This window comes from Oncorhynchus keta, chromosome 4, assembly GCF_023373465.1.
Source record: "Oncorhynchus keta strain PuntledgeMale-10-30-2019 chromosome 4, Oket_V2, whole genome shotgun sequence".
Classification (NCBI taxonomy): Eukaryota; Metazoa; Chordata; class Actinopteri; order Salmoniformes; family Salmonidae; genus Oncorhynchus; species Oncorhynchus keta.
This window is the reverse complement of record NC_068424.1, coordinates 72,514,189-72,532,156: the sequence shown is the minus strand read 5'-3', so window position 1 is coordinate 72,532,156 and position 17,968 is coordinate 72,514,189. Positions and strand designations below refer to the sequence as shown.

Below are 17,968 nucleotides of genomic sequence, written 5' to 3'. Positions count from 1 at the left end.
GGGCTTCACCTGGAGTAAAGAATCCTGCCCACTCACCTGAATGCAGGGCTTCACCTGGAGTAAAGAATCCTGCCCACTCACCTGAATGCAGGGCTTCACCTGGAGTAAAGAACCTGAATGCAGGGCTTCACCTGGAGTAAAGCCACTCACCTGAATGCAGGGCAGGGCTTCACCTGGAGTAAAGAATCCTGCCCACTCACCTGAACTGCAGGGCTTCACCTGGAGTAAAGAATCCTGCCCACTCACCTGAATGCAGGGCTTCACCTGGAGTAAAGAATCCTGCCCACTCACCTGAACGCAGGGCTTCACCTGGAGTAAAGAACTCACCTGAATGCAGGGCTTCACCACTCACCTGAACGCAGGGCTTCACCTGGAGTAAAGAATCCTGCCCACTCACCTGAATGCAGGGCTTCACCTGGAGTAAAGAATCCTGCCCACTCACCTGAACGCAGGGCTTCACCTGGAGTAAAGAATCCTGCCCACTCACCTGAATGCAGGGCTTCACCTGGAGTAAAGAATCCTGCCCACTCACCTGAATGCAGGGCTTCACCTGGAGTAAAGAATCCTGCCCACTCACCTGAATGCAGGGCTTCACCTGGAGTAAAGAATCCTGCCCACTCACCTGAATGCAGGGCTTCACCTGAATGCAGGGCTTCACCTGGAGTAAAGAATCCTGCCCACTCACCTGAACGCAGGGCTTCACCTGGAGTAAAGAATCCTGCCCACTCACCTGAATGCAGGGCTTCACCTGGAGTAAAGAATCCTGCCCACTCACCTGAACGCAGGGCTTCACCTGGAGTAAAGAGTCCTGGCCCCTCACCTGAACGCAGGGCTTCACCTGGAGTAAAGAATCCTGCCCACTCACCTGAACGCAGGGCTTCACCTGGAGTAAAGAGTCCTGGCCCCTCACCTGAACACAGGGCTTCACCTGGCGTACGTGAGAGGCGTGTTGGTGGCCTATCAGACAGACTCATTACTAACGGCACCTCAAACCCCTTGGGTAATCACCTTTCTCACAACTTCAGGGAAGCATCACCTACTGAAGAGAGTCGAGAGACCACCTCTTCACCTGTACTAGGAGAAATCCCAGTCCCCTACAAGTTCCCTGCCCACTCACCTGAGATCATAAACATCACACCTGAAATCAGAAACTTCACACCTGAAATCAGACCCATCTCACCTGATCGCACTATTTCTTCTAGAGGAAGGAGCCCCTCCCTTTCACCTGACCACGGGGTTACAGGCAACTCACCTGTCCAGAGACTGGAAGATCTGGAACCTAAACATCTAGTCTCATCTCTAACCCCTGACCTTAGTGACAGCAGCAACCCCTCACACAAGTCTCCTACACCTGAGCACCCATGTAGAGAAACCTCACCCAACTCTAGGAATAAAACCATAGAGAGGCTAACTGAAGCAGACATGGCTCATCATATGGGTAAGGAAGCCACCCCTTCTCCTCCCCTCACCAGGTTCACTCCAGTACACATCCTATCCCCGGTCCCTGGGAGGCCACATGGCCACTGGGGAAACAGGAATCACAAACCCCCTGAGACCCAGGCCATTGAGGTCATAATGGAGGCTGTGACATCCAGGGGAAGCCCCACTTTTTCATCTGTTGACAGTAACACCCGGGCCTACGACAGCCAATCACACCTGGAAAGGTTGGAAAGGCAGGGGGAGAGAGATGAGGAGGAGGAGGAGGAGGAGGAGGAGAGAGAGAGAGATGGGGAAGAAGAGGAGGAGGAGAGGGAGATGTTGTGGGAGATGCAAGAGAGGGATAGAGACACGCAGAGGGAAAGAGAAAGGAACAGAGAGATGGAGATAAGGGAGAAGGAGGAGAGGGAAATAAAGATGGAAAGGCAGAGGGAGGAGGAGGGTAAAAGAGAGAAGGAGAGGCAAAGGGAGGAGGAGAGGGAAAGAGAGAGGGAGAGAGAGGAAAGGCAGAGAAACAGGGAGGAAGAACCGGAGAGGGCAATGGAGAGGGAGTGGCAAGCGGAGAGGGAGAGGGAAAGGGAGAGACAGGGGGAGGAGCAGGTGCCTGGAAAGGGGGAGGGAAGGCAGGAGGAGGCCAGTTACAAGGGGGAACAGGTTGACCTGTCATTCAGTGTCAGGAATAGAAAAGGGCCTGCAAGCCGCGACGCAGCTCCCACAAGCAGAGAGAGTCGACAGGGAATGCCAGCCGCTTGCTCCTATTCAGAGAGGTTGCTCACCACCAGACTACAGCAGATACAACAGCTACAACAGCAACAACACGGTATACTGCACAGAGCTGCACACAGCTCCCAGCCAGAGACAGCCAGAGGAGGTGGACCGGGACCCACCAAGAAGTACCAGCCCAAATACAAGCCTGCGATACCCCAGCTCGGGAGCTCCGTTCCTGGATGTGTCTCAGTTAACGGCTCCAGCTCCAGCATGGGCAGCAAGTTGGATGAGGAGGACAACGAGGTGAAGTGGTTCAGTGACGTGGCCTTCCGCAGCCTGTCCTCTGGATTCCCTCAGGTGGACTACCTGGACATGTACAACTCCAGCCACCGCTCCTCCACCGGAGCCTCCCAGCCCTCCACCCAGGACAGCCCAGCGGGGGCTAATGCAGCCTTGCTGGCCTACGTGGACCTCAGAGGGTCTGCTCCACGGCTGGACAATGAAGACTTCCCAGTCCCACGCCAGCAGCAGCAGCCCTCCTCTGGGGCTTATTATCCACCCCATGACGACCTGGACTCATCCAAAAAATATGAGATGGGCAGCTTTGAGTGTGTCGACGTGGCTGTGGAGAGAGAGGAGCCCAAGAAGGTGATGAGAGGAGTGCCCAAGAGACAGATCCAGCTGAAGAGAAGGAATACGGCCGAGCTGAAGCTGGGTGAGAACAGCGACGGTAGTCCCATCATGGTTCCTAGTCCTGTAATGGCTCCTGTGGCTCCTGTGGCTTCTATTGTTCTGATGGACAGTACCTCTCTAAAGAGACACAACAGAGAGACGTTGCAGAGACAACACAGCACTCCTCCGGCATTGCAGGAAGCCTACTGCCCGGACCCCAGCCCTGAACCTGCCACCGAGAGGACTGAGCAGACCAAGAGGAATGGCAAGCTCCAGAAGTCTTTGTCCCTGGACGAGACATGTACCAAAACCAAGATGGCCACCTGCCTGATCAACAACATCCTCTCCAAGAAGATGCAGAATGTTGGTAAACAAACTGACCAGGAAGGAGAAGGAGGTGACCTCAGCCCCTCTGAGGACAAAACCCCTCTTCCCCCTGATAGTGAGGCGTCAACCATTAAAGAGTCCACAAAACCAGAGACACGGAATCTGAGTTCCAGCATAAACTCACTAAACAGTTTTTCTTCTGAGCACCTGGCTGTGAGAAGAGATACCAGTCCAAACATTGACGTAAACAGACAACATGGAAGTTTCGGGGTGAAATCCAGTGTTAGACGAATGAACCATACTATTAATACTGACTCCACTTCTCTACAGCGAAGCAACAAGAGGCCTGAACCTACCAGCACAACCCCTGAGATGAGTACCAACGCACATGTTGCTCCTGCTACCTTTCCTCGGAGAAGCAACGAGAGGCCTGAACCTACCAGCACAACCCCTGAGATGAGTCCCAACGCACATGTTGCTCCTGCTACCTTTCCCCGGAGAAGCAACGAGAGAATTGAATCTCACAGCAACAGAAGCCCTAACCATGTTAGCCCTTGGATGAGATCTGAGCCCCCTACTACTAGTTGTCCTCAGAGAAACAGCGACAGAACTGAGTCTCCTGCCAAAAACCCAAACTCTTGGAGAACTGACCCGGTCAAACCAGAGATGAGGTCTGAACTGGTGTTCCCGTTTGAGAGTAAAAAACCCACAGAGAAGAATGCCAATATGGGGGGTAAGCAGACACATGACAGTAAATGGAGGGATGAGAGGGATGACAGTAAATGGAGGGATGAGAGGGATTACAAACAGGCCGGTGACTCAGCAGATGCAGCTGCCCGGAACACCAGTGTTCCCACTGCCACCCGAGCCAGCAGCACGCAGGCAGGAATGACAAACACAAAGCTGGAATACCCCTCTGACTCTTTAAACCATAAACATCCGAGCGTCAAGAGCACCTACATGTCCAAAACACCAGAGATCACTCTGAAACCCAGCCCTGTTACAGAGATAAAGAAAACCTCTTCTCTCAACATCTCACTGTTGCCCGAGATAGAAACTAAACCTGAGGGTAACCACGAGACTGGGAAGACTTGTCAGAGAGAAACAACAGAAGAAGACAGGACAGTGGAGACTTCACATGCAGAAACCAGAGAGGAAGACAGGAGAATAGGGACTTCACATAGAGAAACAAGAGAAGAAGAGAAGGGGGTGAATACCTTGAACAAGATGAATGAACAGACTGTGAATATGGATGCCAATAGGAACAGTAAAGCCAAAGCTCCCCTGCACAAAGTGAGAGATGTGAGAAGGCTGGTGAAAAACACATACAACCTATCGTTCAAGGCCATGCCAGCACCAGAGAAGGAGGAGAGGAGTGAGGAGAGGGGAGAGGAACAGAGACAGGAAAGGAGGGAGGCTAGAAAAGAGGAAAGGAAGGAGGAAAGGAGGGAAGAGAAGAAAGATGACAGAGTGGAAAGGAAAGAGGGGAGGTATGAAGAGATAATAGTAAGGAGAGAAGAGAAGAAAGAGGAAAAGCTACCACCTCACCCAATATCTCCCCAGAAAGAGGAAAAGCTACCACCTCACCCAATATCTCCCCAGAAAGAGGAAAAGCTACCACCTCACCCAATATCTCTCCAGAAAGAGGAAAAGCTACCACCTCACCCAATATCTCTCCAGAAAGAGGAAAAGCTACCATCTCACCCAATATCTCCCCAGAAAGAGGAAAAGCTACCACCTCACCCAATATCTCCCCAGAAAGAGGAAAAGCTACCACCTCACCCAATATCTCTCCAGAAAGAGGAAAAGCTACCACCTCACCCAATATCTCTCCAGAAAGAGGAAAAGCTACCACCTCACCCAATATCTCTCCAGAAAGAGGAAAAGCTACCATCTCACCCAATATCTCTCCAGAAAGAGGAAAAGCTACCACCTCACCCAATATCTCCCCAGAAAGAGGAAAAGCTACCACCTCACCCAATATCTCTCCAGAAAGAGGAAAAGCTACCACCTCACCCAATATCTCTCCAGAAAGAGGAAAAGCTACCACCTCACCCAATATCTCTCCAGAAAGAGGAAAAGCTACCACCTGACCCAATATCCTCCAGAAAGAGGAAAAGCTACCACCTCACCCAATATCTCCCCAGAAAGAGGAAAAGCTACCACCTCACCCAATATCTCCCCAGAAAGAGGAAAAGCTACCACCTCACCCAATATCTCTCCAGAAAGAGGAAAAGCTACCACCTGACCCAATATCTCCCCAGAAAGAGAAAAGCTACCACCTCACCCAATATCTCCCCAGAAAGAGGAAAAGCTACCACCTGACCCAATATCTCCCCAGAAAGAGGAAAAGCTACCACCTGACCCAATATCTCTCCAGAAAGAGGAAAAGCTAATCACCCAATATCTCCCCAGAAAGAGGAAAAGCTACCACCACCCAATATCTCCCCAGAAAGAGGAAAAGCTACCACCTCACCCAATATCTCTCCAGAAAGAGGAAAAGCCCAGACCCAATATCTCCCCAGAAAGAGAAAAGCTACCACCTCACCCAATATCTCCCCAGAAAGAGGAAAAGCTACCACCTCACCCAATATCTCCCCAGAAAGAGGAAAAGCTACCACCTGACCCAATATCTCCCCAGAAAGAGAAAAAGCTACCACCTCACCCAATATCTCCCCAGAAAGAGGAAAAGCTACCACCTCACCCAATATCTCCCCAGAAAAGGAAAAGCTACCACCTGACCCAATATCTCCCCAGAAAGAGAAAAAGCTACCACCTCACCCAATATCTCCCCAGAAAGAGGAAAAGCTACCACCTCACCCAATATCTCCCCAGAAAGAGGAAAAGCTACCACCTGACCCAATATCTCCCCAGAAAGAGGAAAAGCAATATCTCCCCCACCACCTCACCCAATATCTCCCCAGAAAGAGAAAAAGCTACCACCTCACCCAATAAGAAAGAGAAAAAGCTACCACCACAATATCTCCCCAGAAAGAGGAAAAGACCCAATATCTCCCCAGAAAGAGGAAAAGCTACCACCTGACCCAATATCTCTCCAGAAAGAGGAAAAGCTACCACCTCACCCAATATCTCTCCAGAAAGAGGAAAAGCTACCACCTCACCCAATATCTCTCCAGAAAGAGGAAAAGCTACCATCTCACCCAATATCTCTCCAGAAAGAGGAAAAGCTACCACCTCACCCAATATCTCTCCAGAAAGAGGAAAAGCTACCACCTGACACAATATCTCTCCAGAAAGAGGAAAAGCTACCACCTCACCCAATATCTCTCCAGAAAGAGGAAAAGCTACCACCTCACCCAATATCTCTCCAGGAAGAAGAAAAGCCGATGCAGATGGAATTCAAAGCTATCAGCTGGAGAGAAAACAAAAACAAAACAACAACAACGTCCAACAAAACAGACAGAGAAACGTCTAGAGGCGAACCTAAGCCTGATTCTTTACAGCAGGTGTCCAAAGGACCCCGGAACCTCTCTGATGTAGCACCTAAGAGTTGCGCAACAGAGGAAGGAGCTGTGACAGGGACAGAGTCAAACCAACACAAGACCCCTGTAAAGGACACTGTCAAAATAGAACCAGGCAACACCAAGATGAAACCCAGTGAAACAGAGTCACTGAGAGTAACCAGGAGACACCGAAGTATATCAGAGGCTAGTGACAAATCTGAAGTGGTGAGAAGAGATACCAAGCCACCTATGCTGGGCAGCAGCCCTAAACTCCCCAGTAAAGACAGAAGAGTGTCTTGTGCTTCTCTGGTGTTACAGGATGGATCTAATAAGCCCAAGTCATTCTCAGCCTTAGTTCCTGCCTGGTCCCCAGGTCCAGCTCCAGCATTCCCAGCCCCAGTTCCTGCCTGTTCCCCAGGTCCAGCTCCAGCATTCCCAGCCCTAGCTCCAACCCTGGCCTCCTCACCCTCACTTGGTCCCAAGGCTTCGTCAGCCCCAGCTTCTCCTCCAGCACCAGCTTCATCCCCAGTTCTAGGCACTCCATCTTCCACTGTCCCCGTCAAGACTCCTACCCCCAGCCACTCTGTGTCCATACTGGTCAAGGAGAAGGGCTACCAGGCAGATATTGGGTCTTTGGTCTCTGAGGCTGTGTCAGAAGCCATAACAAGGAGTGGGCATGAAGGTGGGGGTGGAGGTGGAGGCATCCCAGGGAAACATATCAACCAAATAGAGATCCCTCTTCAGACCCGTGGGCCCTCAGATGGGGGTACGAGTGACTCACACAGACAGAGAACTTACTCGTCCTCTTCTTCATCCTATGTGAAAGCAGCCTCATCCGTATCATCCTCAAGCACTGTGAAAGAAACCTCATCCTTCTCCTTGACCTCTGTCAATGCATTAACTTCAGCCTCATCCTTTTCCTCATCTCCCGTCAATGCATCATCCTCTTCCTCTCATACCCATTCGGCCCCAAATTCTCCCGGGCTTCGAGGAGACTCTGCTCAAACGGAAGACAGTGTTAGGACCCCTTCGAATCAGGAGAGGGTTAGTGTCAGAGCCACGGTCAGAGACATAGAGCAACGCACAACATCATCACCACCAACCTCACCTAAGTTACCAGGCTCTCTACCAGGCTCACCAGCACTGATGAGAAGATACCGACCACAAGTGATCGAGGTGAGGTCGTTGTCCAAAGAAATACATAAACAAGATAAACAAGAGAAGACCGTCACGTCAAACACCAGACCGCAAACTATAGAGGTTCACTCAATAGCCAACGGTCCACCACTGGCACTGAAACCAAAGTTCAAACCAACAGATGCAAATTCACTGTCCAATGAAACACAGCAGAAACCAGTGGAGGCAGCAACATCAACCTTAAAACAGAACACAGAAGAGGAGAGACCTGTGAACAATGAGAAACCATCAACTTCAGCTACGACTATCCACAGACATCTATCGAATGATTCGACCCCAGCGTCTAACTACAATAAAAAGTTATCAGTTTCTGCAGTGTCTAGCTACAGGCCTTCACCTACCAAAACAACAATCATCGCTAGTTTCACTCACAAACCAGCATCAACAACAGTAGACGCAGAGACATCCAATGAAAGGCCAAAGCAACCAGAGGCCTCAACCCAGGGACAAGGAGAGGCCCCCAGCTACAAACAGAGACCCACAACCCTCACAGTCTCAGCCCCAGCTCCAGCTCCAGCCCCAGCTCCGAACCAAGCCCCTGCTGCCCGAGATCCTGCCCAAGTCCCTACCCATGCCTCTGCCCAAGTCCCTACCCATGCCCCTGCCCAAGTCCCTACCCATGCCCCTGCCCAAGTCCCTACCCATGCCTCTGCCCAAGTCCCTACCCATGCCCCTACCCAAGTCCCTACCCATGCCCCTGCCCAAGTCCCTACCCATGCCCCTGCCCAAGTCCCTACCCATGCCCCTGCCCAAGTCCCTACCAATTCCCCTGCCATACACTCAAGCCAGTCAGCTGTTGTGGATATAACCAACCACCTGCAGCATCCAAAAACAAAAACAGCATACCCTCAGGAGCAAACTATGCCAGTTACCCTCAACAATACAAACCAACCTGCCACGGTATCCACAAACACACAGGCTCCCGTATACACACACCACATACACACACAGCAGCCCATACACAGATCCTTGTCCAGCGACCACTCGCAGAGGGCAGATGACCTGCGTTTCTATGCATCAGATGACCCCCTAGTTATGACGAGAGAGAGAGGTTCAGCCCCCTCCACCTACCTGACCTGCCCCAGAGGAAGCTGAACCGCTACCACCCCTCCTCTCCCTTCTCCTCTGCCTCCTCCTGTCCCCCTCCCTGCTCCTGCACCTCTGGCTGCCCCTCCCACGGCCTTACACCCCCTCACCACCACCACTCCCCCCACACCCCTCCCTTCTCCTCCCCCTCCCACTCCCCTGGTCAACCCCCTCTCCGCCTACACCAGTGCAGAGCGGATCCCCATTCTCTGAGATCAATCGGCTACCAGCCCAGCTCTCCCAAATCATCCACCCTCCCCAGCCCCACCCAGCCCCCTCCAGGCATGTACCAGTCCCTCCACCAACCCCACCCCTCCATACTCCAGTCCTGCCTGGCTGACCGCCCTCTCCAGCACCCCCAACACATGGAACCCCGTCGGGCCCCCACTCTCCACCGCTCCCCCCAGGGCCAGCCATCTGTCTCCGGGGGCCCCTACAGTGACCACAGCCACTCTCCCAACCTGCCCCCTATGGACCCTCAGTACTTGTGCAGCTCACAGAGCCTAGGGCCATCCTATGGATCTGATTATGGGAGTCTGTCTGGGTCTGACTACCCAGACAGTACAGGTGGTCTGGGGTACGGGCAAACCCCTCGCAGGGTCCTCATGGATCCTGACACGGGAAAGTATTTCTACATTGAGGTGCCTGTGCAGCCACTGAGGAAGATGCTGTTTGATCCAGAGACGGGCCAGTATGTGGAGGTGCTCATCCCTCAGAGTACCATGTCTCACTCAGGCCTTTACCCTCCCTTGGCCGCCCCCTACTCCACTGCCTCAGCGGCCCCCTACTCCTCCATCCACAACCCCAGTATATATGCCCCAGCCCCCCAGTACCTCCCCTATGGCCCCCCTCCTCCTGCACCTCATCCCCAGTCCCAGTCCCAGCCACCCCGCCACCCAGAGGCTCCAGTCCCAGGGACGATGCACCTGAATGGGGCTCAGGTCGGCTACGGGAGCCCCGGGAGCCAGGGGTCCAAGCCGGAGCCCCAGAGTCATGCACCTCTGGACCAGAGCTACCTGGATAGCATGTACTACGTCCCTACAGGCATGAACACTAGCCCCCCGGACTGCTACCACAAACAAGCCTCCAGTCTGCCCAACGCGGGTGGTAAGAGGGCTTGAAATAGTCGTCTTCCTGGTGCCTGTAGAATCTCAGAATACAGCCATGCCAGGGTGTATATGAGGTGCTCTAATGTAAGCCTCAGGCCTTGATGTTAGCTTTGTTTCCCTGGCAACTGGACTGGAGTGAATGATTATTTAGTTGTGGTTGTTTGTTGTTTTTTAAATGTTTTGTTGTTTATGTTCTTTGCTGCTTTTATTTGCCTGGTTGCCTGATTATGTTAGCTTTTTATGCATTGATTTGGTAAGAGAAGGTCCGTGAGGATTTGAAGGTCCGTGAGGATATTTCTGGTATTTCTAATGATATTTTTCTTTGACAAAAACCAAAAAATCTAAATGTTTTACTGGTTACCTAAAAGCCATCAGGTGTGCCTTATCCATTCTCATAGATTATTCATTCAATCTAAATGTTCTACTGGTTACCTTAAAGCCATCAGGTGTGCCTTATCCATTCTCATAGATTATTCATTCAATCTACATGTTCTACTGGTTACCTAAAAGCCATCAGGTGTGCCTTATCCATTCTCATAGATTATTCATTCAATCTAAATGTTCTACTGGTTACCTAAAAGCCATCAGGTGTGCCTTATCCATTCTCATAGATTATTCATTCAATCTAAATGTTCTACTGGTTACCTAAAAGCCATCAGGTGTGCCTTATCCATTCTCATAGATTATTCATTCAATCTACATGTTCTACTGGTTACCTAAAAGCCATCAGGTGTGCCTTATCCATTCTCATAGATTATTCATTCAATCTAAATGTTCTACTGGTTACCTAAAAGCCATCAGGTGTGCCTTATCCATTCTCATAGATTATTCATTCAATCTAAATGTTCTACTGGTTACCTAAAAGCCATCAGGTGTGCCTTATCCATTCTCATAGATTATTCATTCAATCTAAATGTTCTACTGGTTACCTAAAAGCCATCAGGTGTGCCTTATCCATTCTCATAGATTATTCATTCAATCTAAACAAACACTTACTGTTTGCATTTACATTACGTTTAGATACATGTTTCAATGCATACGTCTAATATTTAAATAAATTCACCTTGTATTAAAACCAATATCTCCTAAAGACTTGAAACTGCTATTTGGGAAGATCTCATGGATGTGATGTTTTTCTCTGTTTATTAATGAATGAATAGGTTTTGTTCACAAAGAAGCTGCAATGACACTAATAAAAATGTGTAAGATATTGAATGTAATAAAACTACTGTAGAATGCACTGGTCTGTTCTGTCTAGATACTTCTGAATAGATACTGATACTTCAATCCAACACCTGAAAGATGGAGTTTTTCCAGACCATGTGGCCTGACCAAAAGAAGTGTCGCCTTCCCCTGCTAAGACGCTGCATGCATTAACCAATGGTGGCGTGCTACATCATGACAGCTGTTGACCTCAAGATTGCTAGAAGATAATGATGTAAAATACCTATCCTGGCTTTGTAAGATCTGGCCTGAATCAGCAAAGCCTGGACAGAGGAACGTGCCCAAACTCTAATCCCTAATGGTCATGTGACTTGATCAAGAGGAACTCCTGGCCCTACTGCACCAATAAGCTTCGGGAGGGACTTTTTTTAATACTCCACCTACTCAAAGGTACTCATAAACTATGCCTCCTGAGTGGCGCCGCAGTCTAAGACACTGCATCACTACAGATCCGGGTTCGATCCCAGGCTGTGTTGCAACCGGCCGCTATCGAGAGACCCATGAGGCAGCGCACAATTGTCCGGGTTAGGGGAGGGTTGGCCGGCAGGTATGTCCTTGTCTCATCGTGCTCTAGTGCCTCCTTTTGGCGGGCCGGGCGCATGTACATTGGTGTGGTGGGCTTTCGGGTTAAGTGAGCAGTGTGTCAAGAAGCAGTGAGGCTTGGTGGGGTCGTGTTTTGGAGGACACTCTTGACCTTCACCTCTCCCGAGTCCGTAGGGGAGTTGCAGCGATGGGACAAGACTGTAACTACCAACTGGGGAGAAAAGGGGTAAAAAGTAAAAAAAATCTAAATAAATTGGTACTCATGAACACACACACACACACACACACACACACACACACACACACACACACACACACACACACACACACACACACACACACACACACACACACACACACACCTCTCAGGATGAGGTCAAACATGACCTGCGGTCCATCTGTCTGTGCTCAGACTGCCATCTAGTGGTGAGGAGAGGGAATGCAGCCACGGAAGAAGTTATTAAGAGGATGACAGAATACTACTGTACAGAGATGACATCATACTGTAGCTGTTTTCATTCTCCTCTGGGAATGTTGCATCAGCCCTGAATACCAGGCTCCTGTGTTACCCTTTTCCCTGAATACCAGGCTCCTGTGTTACCCTTTTCCCTGAATAGCAGGCTCCTGTGTTACCCTTTTCCCTGAATAGCAGGCTCCTGTGTTACCCTTTTCCCTGAATACCAGGCTCCTGTGTTACCCTTTTCCCTGAATACCAGGCTCCTGTGTTACCCTTTTCCCTGAATACCAGGCTCCTGTGTTACCCTTTTCCCTGAATACCAGGCTCCTGTGTTACCCTTTTCCCTGAATACCAGGCTCCTGTGTTACCCTTTTCCCTGAATACCAGGCTCCTGTGTTACCCTTTTCCCTGAATACCAGGCTCCTGTGTTACCCTTTTCCCTGAATACCAGGCTCCTGTGTTACCCTTTTCCCTGAATAGCAGGCTCCTGTGTTACCCTTTTCCCTGAATACCAGGCTCCTGTGTTACCCTTTTCCCTCAATACCAACGCCATGTCAACTGTACTTTAATCTTTATTCTGTCAACCCAATAATATTACACACATTATTCATCATGACTTTGCAGTTGCCTTAACAGTGTTAAGGACAACATTTTGCTCAGATCTTAATACTAATATTTCTAAGGACTAGATTAAATTTGGATCATAGCAGATATGCGTTATAGCGCTACATAAATGCAATTCTGCGAAAGCGGGAACATTGCCTTTAAATTTCAATCACGCATTGAGGTGGATCTTCTGTGATCCGACTAAATCATCAGCTTTATGTACCTGCCCTCTAGATTCTCCCAGAACAAACACAATATTATTATGCTGATCAGGACTTATTTTGTGCTTCCCAATTTGGCCCACTTGGGGGCAACATAAACTGCAGCACAGGATAGCTTCTGAAGTAGTCTATCTTGGGGAGAATCTACAGTGAACAAAAATATAAACGCAACATGTAAAGTGTTGCTCCTATGTTTCATAAGATTAAATAAAAAATCCCAGAAATGTTCCATATGCACTAAAAACACATTTCTCTCATATGTTTACATCCCTGTTAGGGAGCACTTCTCCTTTGCCAGGTGTAATCTATCAATGGGACAGGTGTGGCATATCAAGAAGCTGATTCAATAGCATGATCATTACACAGGTGCACTTTGTGGACAATAAAAGGCCACTTTCAAATGTGCAGTTTTGTAACATCACACAATGTCTCAAGTTTAATGAGTGCATGTCATCGGCATGCTGACTGCAGGAATGTCCACCAGAGCTGTTCCCAGATCATTTCATGTTAATTTCTGTACCATAAACTGCCTCCAACTTAATTTTAGAGAATTTAATAAAGCTCGATTGTGGGGAAAACTCCTTCTGGCTACCCAGTGGCTGCACCCCTGCCCAGTCATGTGAAATCCATAGATTAGGGCCTAATTCATTTATTTCTATTGACTGATTTTCTTATATGAACAGTAAATCTTTGAAATTGTTGCATGTTGCGTTTACAATTTTGTTCAGTAAAAATAGCATTTTCTTAACTCTTTGTGTCCTCTCTCCTCACCTCCTTCTCAAAACCCATTGCAGGACAAGGTCAGAGGGGACTGACTTTCTCACCCAATGGGTTTTGACAAGGAGGCGAAGAGAGAGGATGACAGAAGTAAAATAAATGCTATTGAGATTTGCCTTGGTGTCAGCCTTTTGTGACAAAACACAGTCCTACTCGTGCAGTAAATATGTTCTCAGTTATCATGTTTTGATTATTTTTTTCTTCTTCAGTTGACTCAGCGTAGTAATGACACATAGTAAAACTGCTATTACAGACATATTATAGCCAACAGTTGCATTTGTATTACATATTAGTCATTGAGCAGATGCTCTTCTCCAGAGTGGCTGGTCTGATGAAAGACCTTCTCCAGATGTGTGTTGGTCTGGTCTGGTGAAAGACCTTCTCCAGATGTTTGTTGGTCTGGTCTGGTGGAAGACCTTCTCCAGATGGGTGTTGGTCTGGTCTCGTGAAAGACCTTCTCCAGATGTGTGTTGGTCTGGTCTGGTGAAAGACCTTCTCCAGATGTGTGTTGGTCTGGTCTGGTGAAAGACCTTCTCCAGATGTGTGTTGGTCTGGTCTCGTGAAAGACCTTCTCCAGATGTGTGTTGGTCTGGTCTGGTGAAAGACCTTCTCCAGATGTGTGTTGGTCTGGTCTGGTGGAAGACCTTCTCCAGATGTGTGTTGGTCTGGTCTGGTGAAAGACCTTCTCCAGATGTTTGTTGGTCTGGTCTGGTGGAAGACCTTCTCCAGATGTGTGTTGGTCTGGTCTCGTGAAAGACCTTCTCCAGATGTGTGTTGGTCTGGTCTCGTGAAAGACCTTCTCCAGATGGGTGTTGGTCTGGTCTGGTGAAAGACCTTCTCCAGATGGGTGTTGGTCTGGTCTGGTGGAAGACCTTCTCCAGATGTGTGTTGGTCTGGTCTGGTGGAAGACCTTCTCCAGATGGGTGTTGGTCTGGTCTGGTGAAAGACCTTCTCCAGATGTTTGTTGGTCTGTTCTGGTGAAAGACCTTCTCCAGATGTGTGTTGGTCTGGTCTGGTGGAAGACCTTCTCCAGATGTGTGTTGGTCTGGTCTCGTGAAAGACCTTCTCCAGATGGGTGTTGGTCTGGTCTCGTGAAAGACCTTCTCCAGATGGGTGTTGGTCTGGTCTCGTGAAAGACCTTCTCCAGATGGGTGTTGGTCTGGTCTGGTGAAAGACCTTCTCCAGATGTGTGTTGGTCTGGTCTGGTGAAAGACCTTCTCCAGATGTTTGTTGGTCTGGTCTGGTGGAAGACCTTCTCCAGATGGGTGTTGGTCTGGTCTCGTGAAAGACCTTCTCCAGATGTGTGTTGGTCTGGTCTGGTGAAAGACCTTCTCCAGATGTGTGTTGGTCTGGTCTGGTGAAAGACCTTCTCCAGATGTGTGTTGGTCTGGTCTCGTGAAAGACCTTCTCCAGATGTGTGTTGGTCTGGTCTGGTGAAAGACCTTCTCCAGATGTTTGTTGGTCTGGTCTGGTGGAAGACCTTCTCCAGATGGGTGTTGGTCTGGTCTGGTGGAAGACCTTCTCCAGATGTGTGTTGGTCTGGTCTGGTGAAAGACCTTCTCCAGATGTTTGTTGGTCTGGTCTGGTGGAAGACCTTCTCCAGATGGGTGTTGGTCTGGTCTCGTGAAAGACCTTCTCCAGATGTGTGTTGGTCTGGTCTGGTGAAAGACCTTCTCCAGATGTGTGTTGGTCTGGTCTGGTGAAAGACCTTCTCCAGATGTGTGTTGGTCTGGTCTCGTGAAAGACCTTCTCCAGATGTGTGTTGGTCTGGTCTCGTGAAAGACCTTCTCCAGATGTGTGTTGGTCTGGTCTGGTGGAAGACCTTCTCCAGATGTGTGTTGGTCTGGTCTCGTGAAAGACCTTCTCCAGATGTGTGTTGGTCTGGTCTCGTGAAAGACCTTCTCCAGATGTTTGTTGGTCTGGTCTGACTAGGATGTAAATGGAATGTGTCAGACTCAGATCTTCCGGTGATTAAAAGATGATGATTTTACTTTGGTTCCCTGGATGGGGTTGTGTCACGATCAAATACTTTTCTTGTAGTCATGGCGACTGGTTGGAGTGGATAGTTAAAGGTCATTCCCTCTCGCATGGGAGATATAGGGACCCAGACACACATAGCATTGTAGGTGTCTGTAGGAATATTATGTATTGTAGGTGTCTGTAGGAATATTATGTATTGTTGGTGTCTGTAGGAATATTATGTATTGTTGGTGTCTGTAGGAATATTATGTATTGTAGGTGTCTGTAGGAATATTATGTATTGTAGGTGTCTGTAGGAATATTATGTATTGTAGGAATCTGTAGGCTATTTTGAGAAAGAAAACGATGCACAGTTCTAAGACTCTGTTAGACAGACTGGGTGAAAGTTTACCGTAGTATGTTCGGAAGTGGGTAGGATTAGAAATGCTGCAAGACACACACACACACGCCTTGAATACACAAACACACACACGCGCCTTGAATACACACACATGCGTAATAAACCACTAGACACACCTCACTAACACACTGACTGGCTGACTGTGGTGGTAGTGTTGAACATCCAGGACATTGCTCAACATCAGACCCAGACAGGAGCTCCCTCAGTCAGTCAACACAGACAGAGACACACCCTGTCCCCAGGGACATCAGGACAGACAGAGATATGCCGTCAGCCTGTGTCTCTGGAGGTACCCCGGGGACATTAGGACAGACAGAGATATGCCCTGTCAGCCCGTGTCTCTGGAGGTACCCCAGGGACATCAGGACAGACAGAGATATGCCCTGTCAGCCTGTGTCTCTGGAGGTACCCCAGGGACATCAGGACAGACAGAGATATGCCCTGTCAGCCTGTGTCTCTGGAGGTACCCCAGGGACATCAGGACAGACAGAGATATGCCCTGTCAGCCTGTGTCTCTGGAGGTACCCCAGGGACATCAGGACAGACAGAGATATGCCCTGTCAGCCTGTGTCTCTGGAGGTACCCCGGGGACATCAGGACAGACAGAGATATGCCCTGTCAGCCTGTGTCTCTGGAGGTACCCCGGGGACATCAGGACAGACAGAGATATGCCCTGTCAGCCTGTGTCTCTGGAGGTACCCCAGGGACATCAGGACAGACAGAGATATGCCCTGTCAGCCTGTGTCTCTGGAGGTACCCCGGGGACATCAGGACAGACAGAGATATGCCCTGTCAGCCTGTGTCTCTGGAGGTACCCCAGGGACATCAGGACAGACAGAGATATGCCCTGTCAGCCTGTGTCTCTGGAGGTACCCCAGGGACATCAGGACAGACAGAGATATGCCCTGTCAGCCTGTGTCTCTGGAGGTACCCCAGGGACATCAGGACAGACAGAGATATGCCCTGTCAGCCTGTGTCTCTGGAGGTACCCCAGGGACATCAGGACAGACAGAGATATGCCCTGTCAGCCGTGTCTCTGGAGGTCAGGGACATCAGGACAGACAGAGATATGCCCTGTCAGCCTGTGTCTCTGGAGGTACCCCAGGGACATCAGGACAGACAGAGATATGCCCTGTCAGCCTGTGTCTCTGGAGGTACCCCAGGGACATCAGGACAGACAGAGATATGCCCTGTCAGCCTGTGTCTCTGGAGGTACCCCAGGGACATCAGGACAGACAGAGATATGCCCTGTCTCTGGAGGTACCCCAGGGACATCAGGACAGACAGAGATATGCCCTGTCAGCCTGTGTCTCTGGAGGTACCCCAGGGACATCAGGACAGACAGAGATATGCCCTGTCAGCCTGTGTTTTACCCCGGGGACATCAGGACAGACAGATTATGCCCTGTCAGCCTTGCCTGGAATACCCCAGGGACTGTGATATTGTCAGCCTGTGTCTCTTTCAGGACAGACAGAGTGCCCTTCAGCCTGTGTCTCTGGAGGTACCCCGGGGACATCAGGACAGACAGAGATATGCCCTGTCAGCCTGTGTCTCTGGAGGTACCCCAGGGACATCAGGACAGACAGAGATATGCCCTGTCAGCCTGTGTCTCTGGAGGTACCCCAGGGACATCAGGACAGACAGAGATATGCCCTGTCAGCCTGTGTCTCTGGAGACAGGGACATCAAAACACATGCCCTGAGCCTCTCTTATCAAGACATGCCCTGTCAACGGGGACATCAGGACAGACAGAGATATGC

At 49.8% G+C, this 17,968-nt stretch overlaps 2 protein-coding genes across 2 annotated transcripts; both read left to right on the top strand.

Annotated features, from left to right (window-relative positions):
- The first annotated feature begins 214 nt into the window (after window positions 1-214).
- Window positions 215-8,909, top strand: LOC118378412 (microtubule-associated protein 1A-like). Its single transcript, XM_052514748.1, has 6 exons — window positions 215-309; window positions 416-487; window positions 686-4,765; window positions 5,311-5,349; window positions 5,882-5,920; window positions 6,184-8,909. Exons 3-6 carry the CDS (start codon window positions 1,423-1,425, stop codon window positions 8,898-8,900), a joined length of 6,138 nt encoding a protein of 2,045 aa, XP_052370708.1. The 5' UTR covers window positions 215-309; window positions 416-487; window positions 686-1,422; the 3' UTR covers window positions 8,901-8,909.
- On the top strand, window positions 8,909-11,240 carry LOC127927971 (uncharacterized). Its single transcript, XM_052514754.1, has 2 exons — window positions 8,909-10,375; window positions 10,447-11,240. The coding sequence occupies exon 1, from the start codon at window positions 9,176-9,178 to the stop codon at window positions 10,010-10,012; it is 837 nt and encodes a 278-aa protein (XP_052370714.1). The 5' UTR covers window positions 8,909-9,175; the 3' UTR covers window positions 10,013-10,375; window positions 10,447-11,240.
- Window positions 11,241-17,968: the final 6,728 nt, after the last annotated feature.

Bases quoted from the DNA above. Each gene is read 5' to 3' on its own strand.
- LOC118378412 (XM_052514748.1), top strand. From the start codon at position 1,423: ATGGCTCATCATATGGGTAAGGAAGCCACCCCTTCTCCTCCCCTCACC. The intron at 4,766-5,310 runs CTCACCCAATAT...AAAAGCTACCAC, and splicing joins GAAAGAGGAAAAGCTACCAC to CTCACCCAATATCTCCCCAG. The intron at 5,921-6,183 runs CTCACCCAATAT...AAAAGCTACCAC, and splicing joins GAAAGAGAAAAAGCTACCAC to CTGACCCAATATCTCTCCAG.
- LOC127927971 (XM_052514754.1), top strand. From the start codon at position 9,176: ATGTACCAGTCCCTCCACCAACCCCACCCCTCCATACTCCAGTCCTGC.